The following is a 13,422-nucleotide window of genomic DNA, read 5'->3' on the forward strand; positions in this document are numbered from 1 at the left end:
GGAAATAAGCGGGGGAAATGAGATTGATGCAATTGCTGCGAGAACCCGCTTGGACTCATTGGGCTCCTACTAGTCATGGGATCTGTTTGTAACATTGATTGTGACCTACCATTGTGGCTTCTATTTGAAAACAGTATTAACCTGTGCTTCTGGCTGCTGATTCTGAGCATCATTCTTCAAGAAATGTCAAAATCTGTTGCTTCAATCTATTTTGTCCAATATATTTGCTGACTTTATTGTAATGCACATTTCATATACAATTTCAACAATAAAGCTCTGCTGTTTTAAATTTATACAGCATGTATTAAACTGTAATTTTAATATGCAAGTTTCTCAGATGGCAAATGTTGGACCATAGACAGACACTTGCAATGAAACAATTTATTAGATGCACATTGCAAAACCTCATCCCTATACATTGTTATCCTTCATCCAATTTGTCAATCATTCTCTGGCTCCTTCCCAGTTTTTGTGAACGTACTCCTAAATCTCGCTGTTGATGCAAATTTTCATTCACAAGCATGTGGAAACCCCAAATAAAGCAGCAATTTAAGTGAAGAGTCAATAATGACACAGAATATCATTCCAATAATTTCTTCCATGAATTGGCTCAAGGAAAGAAGTTTTGTAAATCAAATGATAATTCAGAAGAAACTGAGAATAGATAAAAGAGAAGAATATTTTCTTGAAATGCAAGAGAGGAGTTCAGCACATCTGAAATAGGCAGTGACAAAGAAAGAAGAGTGGCTCTGTGGATTGGAGAGGGAAGAACAGAACAAAAGGAATCAAGGGGGAAAATTCCACTGGTTAGACCTTCACCTTACACAAAGAAGATTGTTGTGGTTGTTGGAGGTCAACCATCTCAGCACAAGCACACTATATGAGCTCCTCAGGGCACTGTTATCACCCAAACACTTCAACTATTTCATCAATGGTCTTCCATCTGTCATAGGAACAGAAATCTGGACGCCAGCCCTTGATCGCTTGCTTTTGCAATTCCTTCGAAATTAAAGCAATCCATGCTTGTATGCAGCAAGACCTAGACAATATTCAGGCATGGATTCATGGAAGCAAATAACATTCCTGCCCACTAATCCCAGGCAATAACCATCTCCAACAAAATGAATCTAACCACCTACTTTTTGCATTCAATGATCATTGGTGAACATCCAATTCAGCAGTTCCGGCAGAATACAATTACTTCAGCCTTACCTTTGACACTCATGTTCTGGCCTCTGTCATCACTGAAGACTGGGATGTTCTTGGATTCTACATCGGCTATTAGCTGTCAAATTACCATTCATGCCCTGATGGTTATCATTGACCTGAAACTTAATTGAACTAATCACAGAGCTACAAGACAAATCAGAACAGGATACTGGACCTCTTATCTCCCAACTTCCCAGAGCCTTTCCATTATTTACAAAGTACAAATTAGTTGTGCGCCTGAATGAGTTTGGCTCCAACAATACAAGCTCAATACCATCCAAGACAAAGCAGCCTACCAGACTGGCACTCCATTCACCTCCATGATTACTCACTCCCTACAGCATAGGCACACCACAGCTGCAGAGTGTACCACCAACAAAATGCACTACAGCTATTCCACAATGCTTCTTTGGCAGCACCTCCCAAGCTCGCAGTCTCTGCCTTTGGGCATTAAGGCAGTGAGCACATGGAAATTAACATCAGCTGCAGATTTCCTACCAAGTCATACACCATGAAAATATATTGCCGTTCCTTCATCACGAGATCTAAATCATGAATCTCCCTAATGAACAGGATTGAGGGAACACCTTTACCAGAAGGACTGCAGCAATTCAAGCAGACAGCTCACCACTACCTTCTGAACAGTCATTAGAGATAGATAATATGTGCTGTCCTAACAGCACTCATAATTCATAAGTTAATAAAAAAAACCTATGAACAGAACAAAAAACAGAGCCCAGAAAGGAGGAGGTACCATGCAGGTGATAAAGTCTTCATTTAGGAAAAGCTTTTTATGTGCCAAGTATGGCATGGTTAAGTACTGGTAAATTACGAATTGTATTTTATTTGTTCATTTAATTCAAGGCCCTTATAAATCGTCACTGTTGTCCTTGACACTAGAAATTGTATTATGGAATGCATGCAGCTTCAAGCTCCTGGGTGTCAACATCTCAGAGGATCTATCTTGGGCCCAACACATTGATGCAATCATGAAGAAGGCACACCAGCGGCTCTACTTCATTAGGAGTTTGAGGAAATTTGGTATGTCACCAAAGACTCTTGCAAATTTCTACAGATGTACAGCAGAGAGCATTCTGGCTGGTTGCATCACCACCTGGTATGGAGGCTCCAATGTGCAGGATCGAAAGTCTGCAGAGGATTGTAGACTCAGCCAGCTCCATCACGGACACAACCCTCCCCACCACTGAGGCCATTTTCAAGAGGTGGTGCCTCAAGGTGGCAGCATCTATTATTAAGGACCTTCACCACCTGGGTCATGCCCTCTTCACGTTACTACCATAGGGGAGGAGGTAAAGGAGCCTGAAGATCCACACTCAACATTTCAGGAACAGCTTCTTCCCCTCTGCCATCAGATTTCTGAACGGTCCATGAACACTACCTCATTATTCTTTTTTTGCACTATTTAGTTTTGTAACTCAGTAGTTTTTTTATGTCTTTATGTTTTGCACTATACTGCTGCCACAAAACAACAAATTTCATTACATATGTTAGTGATAATAAACCTGATTCTGAAATGAACTGCTGCGTTTTTGTTGTTATACAGAACATTTAACATTCTTTGTTTGCAAATCACAGTTCAGAGCATCACTGACAATCACGAGCAGTGTAATTCCAACCAAACTAATTGAATCATCGTGGTGACAATAGTCAAGTCCACATTAGAAACTTGATTACAAAATTAATAACTTTACCATGACAGATTTGACAAGATCAGCTACTTTGAAGAACTTCAGAAGTCTCATAGGATTATAAAATCCGAGTTATTTTTGTTTGAAAATAGCTGTGCCACACAATAATCGAGATGGTGGCTAATAACTTGTTTTCGTGGTTTGAAACAAACAGTGACGAGTCACAATTAGCCTGGAATTGGGGGAAGAAGAATTACCCCCTCGTTTAGGGGGAAGAGCTTATCGCCAACGACAGGGCTCTCCACAAAAAGTGGAGAGTGCGGATGGAAAAACGAGATCAAAACTCCACTTCTGTCAAATCAAAAGGCAGACTCTTTGACCTGCAACAGCCCGCCGCACTACAACACCCCTCCCGCCGTGCTAATGGGTGCTGGCGCCAGGCAGACACTGGCCAGCACTTCCCAGGATCTCATACCTTTATCTAGCTCCATCAGCGCAGAGTTGGCGTCCATGTCCTGCTCGCCGTAACCTCCCTCGGACAGGAACGGCCTGGCTACGGTTAACGCCATGGCTGTAGAAACCTTCCCTCCCCACCAACCAACCGCCTTCTTCCCAGTGATGCCTCTCGAACGGGAAGTGACGGCGCGGCCGCTGCCAGCCCAGCGGCCCGGACCAATCACGGGACGTGACGTCGATTTGGCGGGAGGTTGGTCGTGGAGAGAAACGAGCGGGAGTCTGTAGCAGCCAGGGTTCCTGCAGTGTTGACTTCAAGGATGCTGTTCCGTACTGTGTTGAGTAGCAGAGTTTGCAGCAAAAAGAGGGGTGAGAGGATGTTATTAACTTATTCTTTCAAGAAGCATCTAACATTTTTAAAAGTTGCCTGCTGATAACTTTTTGTGGATCTACGCGTGTTTATTAAACAATCATTCCAGTATCGCTTTAAGTCTATTGGTTTCATTTAATGTCTACGAATATTTTCATGTTTCATCGGTCGATTGCATTTATAGGTATAACCCTAATCCTGATCATTTGAAATATGCTGTAGTACAGTTCAGGGTGACTTGCGTGTTTCACTGCAAAATTAACTTTAAGCAATTCCATGTTAATTGTATTAACGATATGGCTTTAAACCAGGACATTTTCTGCTCTTCGATGCTGAATCTCAGCCACAAACGAGTTGATGAAGCTATTGAGTTTAGTGAACTGGAAATCGGGATTGAGTATTTCCAGTGGGGGTAGGGATGGTTGAACGAGTTTGATCAAGGCTATAGATGACTCCTGCTTACAAACGAAAATATAATATTTAAAAAGTAAGTAATAGAGAGAGGAATGTCTATGTGGAGACTCCATAGAAATTGGGATTGCTCACAAGACCAGAATTCTTACAACAACGCAGTGTTGCAATCATCTGCTCTCTACATCTACATTCAGATTAAGTGAGTTTATTTCAAGTTGTTGGCCTTTGTGCATGATGAAAATAGTGTAAAGAGAAAATCAAATTAAGATGCCATTTGATCCAGCAAATCTAACGTGCAATTAAAATTGCTCTCTGGTGGATTGTGTTCTCACCATCTTGTGTGAAATGGAATTGAGACACAAAAAAATCAGCAAGGTCCCGCATCATCACTGCCTAGCAGAGAGGCAGGAAGCATGTTAAACTTGGTTCAAAGCTAAGGAGAAAAAAATTCGGGCCACTTTTAATGATTACAATCTAGTGACCCGTGCTTGATGTCATGGATGTGTTAGATTATGCATGTCTCATTGTATGTAATCTGAGAAGAAGCTCAAATACATCAGACGCGCCTTTTCGAGTTGTTTCTTGTGCATTATTCTGTGCACCCTTCACCTTTCTTCAGTAGAGGCTAGGAACCTAACAGGCGGCGAGGACAGAGCAGAAGCAGCTTGATGCTACGTTTACCTAAGACATCGATCAACTGTATTCCTAAAGTAGTAATGTGAGTCTGAAAACTCCCGATTAGCGTGACTTCATTGTGTACCACTTGAACACAAGAGACATAAAGAAGTGTAAATGGTTTTTTAAATTAAGCCTAATAACAGTTAACGTGAGAGCCATGCGAGATGGCAGCTCAGACATAATCGTGTTATGTCGGGAAACTTGGCGTTTCTGATAAAGCCCGTGAACTCTTCATTTCTTGTGTAGAACGGGTGGGGATGATCAACAGGGGAAAAATAATATTTAAGGTGAGAGTATACCTGTTCGAAAGTTACAAATTCAGAAACCAGAAGGTCAAGTGAGACCTTTAGTGATTGTGTAGTTGTGTTCAAGAGTCTGTCTTAAAACTGTGCGTAATTTTGGTGCCTTCTTGAATCCAGCACTGCAAGGGATAGACAAAGGACTGCAGATGCTGGCATCTAGATGAAAAACACGATGACGCTGGAGGAACTCAGCAGGCCTGGCAGCATCCGTGAAGAAAAGCAGGCGGTCAACGTTTCGGGTCAAGACCCTTCTTCAGGACTGAAGATAGGAAAAGGGGGAAGCCCAATATTTAGGACGCAAAAGCAGAGCAGTGATAGGTGGACAGAAGAGGGGAGGCGGGGTGGGCACAAGGTGGTGATAGGTAGATGCAGGTAAGAGATAGTGATAGGCAGGTGCAAGGGAGGAGGGGAGAGCAGATCTACCGGGGGGATGGGTCAAAGGTATGGAGAGAGAGAGGGGAAAAAAGGTTGGAATAAAAAGAGGCTAGGAAGGGGAAGAAGAGAAGAAGTGGGGGGGGTGGAAATTGCCTAAAGTGGGAGAATTCAATGTTCATGCTGTCAGGCTGCAAGGTTCCCAGATGGAAAATGAGGTGCTGTTCCTCCAGTTTGCGCTTGGAATTCTCCTGGCAGTGGAGGAGGTCGAGGACTGACACATCAGTGAAATTTTGGGAGGGGGAGTTGAAATGATTGGCAACGGGGAGATGCAGATCGCGGTTATGGACAGAGTGCAGGTGTTCTGTGAAACGGTCACCTAGTCTGCATTTGGTCTCACCAATGTAGAGGAGGCCACACTTGGAGCACCTCCCTTAACATCATCTACTGCATTCGGTGCTCCAAGTGTGGCCTCCTCTACGTTGGTGAGACCAATCGCAGCCTAGGTGACCGTTTCACAGAACACCTGCACTCTGTCCATAATCGCGATCTGCATCTCCCTGTTACCAGTCACTTCAACTCCCCCTCCCACACTATCACTGATGTGTCAGTCCTCGTCCTCCTCCACTGCCAGGAGAATTCCAACTGCAAACTGGAGGAACAGCACCTCATTTTCTGTCTGGGAACCTTGCAGCCTGACGGCATGAACATTGAATTCTCCCATTTTAGGTAATCCCCACCCACCTTCTCCACAACTCTCCCGCCCCATGCTTCTTCTCCTCTTCCCATTCCTAGTCTCTCTTTTTTTTTCAACCCTATTTTTCCTCAATCTCCTTACCTATTGACCCATCCCCTGGTGAATCTGCTCTCCCTTCCTCTCCCACACCCACCTATGACTATCTCTTACCTGCATCTATCTATCACCGCCTTGTGCCCACCCTGCCTTCCCTCTTCTGTCCACCTATCATTGCTCTGCTTTTCCCTCCTATATACTGGGCTTCCCCCTTTTTCCTATCCTCAGTCCTGAAGAAGGGTCCTGACCTGAAATGTTGACCGCCTGCTTTTCTCCACGGATGCTACCTGCCCAGTGTTATTGTGTTTTTCACTGCAAGGGATATCATTGATCAGTTCAGCAGTTGAGAAAATTCAACTGAAATTATTAAGTGCACAAGATTTAACACATGACCATGCATGTAAAATAATCCCATCGATACAAATGGCTTCCAAAAACTGCATTTTGCCTGGTCCATAATATCAGTGTTACTCTGGTATTTGGGTAAATGACAGTAGCAAAGATGAGATTTCCAAAACTTAGCCAGGTTCATGTGAGCACTTCTTTAAAAAAAAATAAAAAATCCTATGTCCCACAAAAGGTGAGATGTGCAAGAAAAGCTGCTACCAATATAGTGGAGGTCATCCACCACAGGTATACTAGTTCAGAGCAGATAAATGATGCAACTGCAACAAGGCACACAACCTCAATTGCAAGCCAAATTAATGAGAGTCAAATAGTAAAATGACTTTGCTAACAGAAAGCCACAAAAGAGAGGTTTGTACAATATAGAAGTTGATGAGAACCAGGATGGAGAGTGAGTATTAACCAATATGTGGAAAATGTAGCAATTTCAAAAAAAAAAGTAATACAAAATTCAATTATCGGCATAACAGCTGCTTGGGTCAAAGCCCTGCAATCCTATCATATCGAGACGTGAGTAATCAGGAGCAATTAAGTGACTAACAGGAGGAAGAGGCACTAAGAACATTACAGAAGGCACTCTTTAGCAAACTCAGTTCACTCTGTGATATTAAAAAGGGATTGAGAGCAATGCATAGAGCAAAGGCTGTGGGACCACACGCCATCCCACCTGTAGTACCGAACACCTTTACTCCAGATCTATTTGTGCTTCCAGCCAAGCTGTTTTAGTACAGTTACAGCAGAGGCACCTACCTGCCAACGTAGAAGAATTATCCAAGTATGTTGTGTCCATAAATAGGACAAATCCAATTATGCTAACTACTGCTCAGTCTACTCTCAATCATCAACAAAATATTGGAAGCTGTCATTGACAATGCTGTCAAGCAGCACTTTTCACCAATAACCAGTTTGGGTTTAACTAGAACCACTCATTGCCTTTGTCTGAACTTGGACCAGAGATCTGAATTTCAGAGCTGAGATGAGAGTGCCTACTCTTCATGTCAAGAAAATGTTTATTTAATGTGGCATCAAGGAGCCTTGAACGCAAATATAAAGCAGAATAATGGAAGAACTTCACACAGAGCATTTAAACATTGTTACCATGAAAGCAGCAGCCTGTAGCTTTGTCTATTAGACTGATGTAGACCAGGATCTGGAAGAGAAAAAGAAACGTTTTTTTTGTGATATGATTTTACTGAGGAGATTGTATTAAATAACAATCTGCAATTTCAGTCATTTCAATTTTGAACAGTTGTGAAACCAAATGGGAACAAACATCACTTTACACCTTATTATCCAATCTAAAATTGAGAAGTTAGGTGGTTGAATGTATAGTTAAAGATGTACCAAAGAAATGAGTTCTGCAGGGTGGATCTGGTCATACAATGATATATTGACTTGCAGATTTTGTTTTTGAGTTAACTATTAATGCACACTCCATAGCAGAATATACTTCTGCAGAATTGTTGATGCATAAAAGACTTGGGGACATGTCTGATTCAGCTGAATTTGTAAGGGAGATTGGAAGAAAGGCGATTGAAATGATGAGTACACTAAAGAGGAGGTTCAAATTACATGAATTCCTGTGCTGGGACCACCAAACAGGTTTAAGATAAACAAATGGGATATCACAGATTGCTGAGATGTATGGTTTCACAAATTATTTCACAGGGTACATGAGTGATTCAAAAAGGTTCACGGATGCTATTTGACCTGATAGCCAAGAGAATTGTATGGAAGATTCTAAATTTGACTCTATTCAATTGTTGACACCAACGTGTGGTAGTGCTATAGTAGTTAAATTACTGGAGGAGCAGTCCAGGTAGCTAGTTTAATCACAGGGGACATGGTTTAAATATCAGGATGGCAAGCGGAGAATTTCAGTTTAAGTGGTGTTACAGAGACTCAGCTAGTTCTAATAACATATAGCTGTGGTCCCAACACTGATCCCTGCAGCACCCCACTAGTTAGTTTACCACTCTAAAAATGACCCCTTTTTCCACCACTCTCTTCCTGCTGGTTAATCAATACTTTAACCATAATCATATATTATATATGAAACCATGAACTCTAGTCTTGCAAAGCAACCTTTTATGCAGCATCTTCTGGAATGCCTTTTGGAACTTTGTATATTTTACATCTATAGGTTCCCTTTCAATCACTCTGACAAGTATTTCCTTTTAAAGAGCTCAAATTTGTCAGACATGATTTCTCCTTCATGAAGCCATGATGATTCTGTTTGATTAGATTATGACTTTCCAGATGTTCTGCTCCTTAATAATTGAACTTAACTTTTTTCCACTAATAGATGTCAGGTAAACTTGCATTTATATTGCACACCTTTTGCCTCCCATGCTCTTTTTGAATAAGGCTTCAACTGGTGGTTTCCTTCAGTATTCTTCAGTATTTTGCTAGAATCTAAGGATTTCAGAAGACTTGTAACTGATGTATCTGCTAAATCTGTAGCACTTCTTTTGAGATCCCAGGATGCAAGCCATCAGGTCAAGTGACTTATTTGCCTTTAGTCCCATTAGTACTAGTTCTCTAACAAGGTGATGTATTTAATTCCTGCCTTTTATTTTTTTTGTTGTATCTTCTACCTTAAACTGATATTTTGCATCATTCTTTAACTCCTGCCATTTTCATAACTATTTTCTAAACTTAGTTTCTAGGAAGCCTGTGTTCATCCTGACTTCTCTCTTTAAGAAACTTCTATTGTCACTTTTTATTTCACACTAGTTGGTTCTCTCAATTTAAGTCCCCCTATGCTTAATTCCAAATTTATCCCAATCTTCGGGCCTAACACCTACCATTTGCCACCTTGCGTGTTTTCTCATTGAACAGAATGTCCTCTTTAACTTCCTAACTTGGCTATCCTTTGCTCACTTTCCTCCTAGTCTATTTGTTCCCCACCCCCCGCCACTTTAGAATCTTTCATCCTCATTGTGATATAATTTTGTTGGCAGTATGAATTATATCCTTGAATGTCTGCTCGTACTTGTCTGTTGTCTTACCTGCTAAGCTATTTTCCAGTCCACTTTGACCAACTCTTTCCTCCTTCCTTTCTAGTTCCCTTAAGTGTAACGCAATTATTTCAGATCCAAGTTTCTGACTCAAGCTGGGCCCTGATTTCATTTTTTTTTTATGGCTCCCATTTCCAATTTTATGAATCCAATCCACTTGAAGATTGGAGTCACCTTTGATTAATGCACTACTCGCCAATTTTTTTTTAATTCTACTCTTTCCTACAGTGTGACTATTGTGTGAGGTCTTGTCTTACAAACTTGATTGAGATTTGAGGAAGTGATGAAGATTAGGGTAGTGGATGTTGTCTACATTGACTTTGGGAAAGCATTCAACAAGGACCCTCATAGTAGCGTGATCCAGAAGATAAAGGCACATAGTATCAACAGAGGCTCGATAGATTAGATTCAAAATTGACTTAGCTATAGAAGACAGCGTTGTGGTGGACGGGTGTTATTCTGACTGGAGGTCTATGATCGATGGTTCCACATGTATACTTGCATCTATTGGTTGCAGTATTGAGTATAAAAGTTGGGAAATCATGTTTCAGCAAAATATAACTAATTAGGCTACATTTAGAGCATTGTAGGCCATTCTGGTTGCTGCATTACAGGGAAGATGTGGAGGCTTTGGAGAAGGTGCAAAAGAGGTTCACCAGGACGTTGCCTGGATTAGAGAGTAGTAGCTATAAGGGGACCTTAGGCAAAGCTCCCCTTGTTTTCTCTGGAGTATCTCTCTGGAATGTCAGAGACAGAGGGGTGACCTGTTAGAAGTTCATAAAATCATGAAAGGCATAGATGGGGTAGATGGTCTCTTTCTCAGGGTGGAAATGTCAAATACTAGAGGGCATAGATTTAAGATAAGATGGGGAAAGTTTAAAGGAGATTTGAGGCAAGATTTTCTTTACACAGAGGGGTAGGTGCCTGGAATGTGCTACCAGGGGAGGTGGTGGTAGCAGATACGTAAGTAACATTTAAGAGGCACTTAGACAGGCACATGAACAGGCAAGGGATATGGACCATATTACAGGCAAATGGGATTATTTTAAATTGGCGTGTTTGGCACAGACATCGTGGGCTGAAGGGCTTGTTCCTGTGCTGTACTGTTCTATGTCTGGGGCCCTGTTCACAACTCCTACTTCTGTCTTCTTTCCCTTGCTTTTGTTTTACATCCACTCTAAGGGATTCTGCACCTTCTCGTGTGTGTGCACACATGTGTGTCGGAGTATCTGTGCATCTTTCACAGCTGGATTTATTTCATCCCCTATTAGTAGAACCTTTTCTTTCCTTCCTGTCCTTCTCAAAGGTCAAATATCTCCGAATATTGAGTTCCCAGCTTCGACTTCCTTGTACCTATTGCCTCTGTAATGGTAATCAGATCACAACTTGTGTCTGTTTGCACTGTTTGTCCATCGACTTTGGTTGTTTTGGATACTATGCACTGAGATACACAGGTCTTAATTTGACCTCTAACAATTTTCCTAAACCCATCTGTGGGGCCTATAGTGAGGTATCTGGGCTCACTTATGAATAATAACTATTTCACTGCCACACTGAAGGAGTGTGGTCAAACAAAAATAATACTCAACAGCTTGGAAATTTTTTCCACGTGTCCTTTTGGATCATGCTTTCTTGGTGCTTAATTTCTGATGTAAACTTTGTAAAATAATAGATTACTCAAACATTACTTATTGTTGTTACTTCATCAGTTTCAATGTTATTTTTATTTTCCCCATTAGAGCCCCGCAGCTACCCCTTAGACACTTTGCTGCAATATTACCAGTGCAACCGACAGGATGAACACACTTCATCCAGTGACCTTGGAGCACCAGTTCCTCCTTTTGGCTGTTCGTGGTCCACAGGTAAATTGGACAACCCTATGCTTGTAGTGAACATTGACTATGTATATTCTTATGGCATGTCATTGATAAAATTGCTTCTGTCAAATACATCTCACTCAGAGGTTGCAAAGCATTAGTTAGAATCTCAATACAATTTACAATTATTGAAGTGCAAAGCTGTAAGTTTGATTACCACACATGTTATAGCCTGATTATCCAAAACAAACAACCAGTGCATCAGATGTTGCTTAATATATTGAGGGGAATAACGAATACATAATTTGAATAACTGATATGTTTTAAAATTAAGTACATAACTTCCTATAGTTACACTGAGGAGTTTAATTTGTGGACCAGTTGGAGATTCAATGAGTAATGAGAAATTGTGGCATTATTTGATACTTCAATTTTTCAATTGTAATGCTCAGGCATGCAACTGACGGTCCACACTTTTGAGAAATTATTTGGTTAACATTGGAGTTTATATCTACCATCCAACCAGAAGAACTTTGTTAAAATTGTGCAAAGGCAGCCCCACCAAGGAGGCAAAATGAAATCCTAATTTCTATTGGTACAAAATTGGAAGATGCCTCCCTGTTTTTTTTATACAGTTTAGGTTTGCTTTTTATGTAAAACAAAAATTGATATTGCTAATATCTTGAGTACTTTATCCTGAAACCTTTATTTCTTTACAGCAGAGCAGTTACACTGGGTCCTTGCAGTTGTAAATGAAGAAGGTATGGTCAGGTTATACAACACTGAATGCCATAACAAGAAGGATCCAATTTTTCGAGGTGTGCCAAGATTTTGCTTCCTTGATTGCTTTCACATTTTTGAAGGAGATGTATCTAAATATTTGTCATGTTAAGAAACTAAACATTCCACTTTTTAAAAAAAAATCTAATGATTTATAAACACTTTATAATACTTTATTTATAACATTTGGTAAGGAGGTAACCAAGAGCACATGAGATGCATTGTCATTCTATCCATCGTAAACATTGTCCAGGTTCTCACTCATTCTTTTATTGTTCTCCTGTATACGAAGGAGAGCATTTTCTCTCAGTTCTTCTACCCTGGCACTGCTCCCAGTTCACAGTTAAGTCTAGATGTAATTTACAGTTAAAGTAGATGGATTAGCTATGCATGCAAGAACTAATTGCCATGCTGGTAGGAATATCATGGACCCTTTAAGGACATAAAGTTTAGGAATCGGGGGAGAAAAAGGTCTCAACTCATTGGGCCAGTGCCTTGCGTAGTTCATCTGTGACTACAGCATTATAGATAATTCTGAATGATATTTATTCTAGAATATCCTGATTGTGTGTTAAATTCTAGAACAGACCTAACTCAAAGAAAGCTGGATAACCTACTGTTTTTTGAAAAATATCTATCAAGATATATATTGTCTGCTTATGAAAACAAAACATCTAGAAGCTTAAAGTCTTAATTCCCAATTATTATAAACAATAAAATCTTAATTTACATTGCTACCTGCAGACTTTTTCTTGCATGTCCAATTAAGTGGAGTAGTTTAATCCATCACATTAGCCTTGTCTTTGAGAGCTCACTTGGTGTCAAAACTGTTTTTCTTCCCATTTTGCCCAATTAGCTGATTCAGATTGAGTACTTTGTGATGGTGCATAACCTGTTGCATTCTTACACGTACTTCAAACTCTGTTCAAAGCATTTGCTGCAGTATCTTCATTGAAGTTTCATGTAAAATATCTACATGTGACATACGGTTATATCAGGCTGTTTGGCATTATACTAATATGTTTTCAGCATGAGAAATGTGCTGTTCATTGTTTAATTATATTATTTCAAACTCATTCTTTATAACAAAATAGCAAACAGTGAAAATACACCCACCACATTACTCCAATATCCTAATTGACGTCAAAATGCTCCAAGTG

General features: G+C 40.5%; 2 protein-coding genes across 3 annotated transcripts in view; one reads left to right on the top strand and one right to left on the bottom strand.

Annotated features, from left to right (window-relative positions):
* Window positions 1-3,465, bottom strand: part of ints7 (integrator complex subunit 7) — a 48,618-nt gene extending 45,153 nt beyond the window's left edge. The window contains exon 1 of the mRNA XM_052010888.1: window positions 3,334-3,465. Coding sequence (XP_051866848.1) covers window positions 3,334-3,427 — 94 coding nt within the window. The 5' untranslated portion in view covers window positions 3,428-3,465. The remainder of the gene's footprint in view (window positions 1-3,333) is intronic.
* A 126-nt stretch (window positions 3,466-3,591) lies between these two features.
* dtl (denticleless E3 ubiquitin protein ligase homolog (Drosophila)) overlaps window positions 3,592-13,422 on the top strand; it is a 28,592-nt gene continuing 18,761 nt past the window's right edge. The window contains exons 1-3 of one of the 2 annotated variants that reach the window (XM_052010889.1): window positions 3,592-3,680; window positions 11,405-11,527; window positions 12,202-12,300. In XM_052010889.1, coding sequence (XP_051866849.1) covers window positions 3,632-3,680; window positions 11,405-11,527; window positions 12,202-12,300 — 271 coding nt within the window. In that variant the 5' untranslated portion in view covers window positions 3,592-3,631. The remainder of the gene's footprint in view (window positions 3,681-11,404; window positions 11,528-12,201; window positions 12,301-13,422) is intronic. The other variant, XM_052010890.1, reaches the window with a different exon arrangement.

This window comes from Pristis pectinata, chromosome 3 (genome assembly GCF_009764475.1).
Source record: "Pristis pectinata isolate sPriPec2 chromosome 3, sPriPec2.1.pri, whole genome shotgun sequence".
Classification (NCBI taxonomy): Eukaryota; Metazoa; Chordata; class Chondrichthyes; order Rhinopristiformes; family Pristidae; genus Pristis; species Pristis pectinata.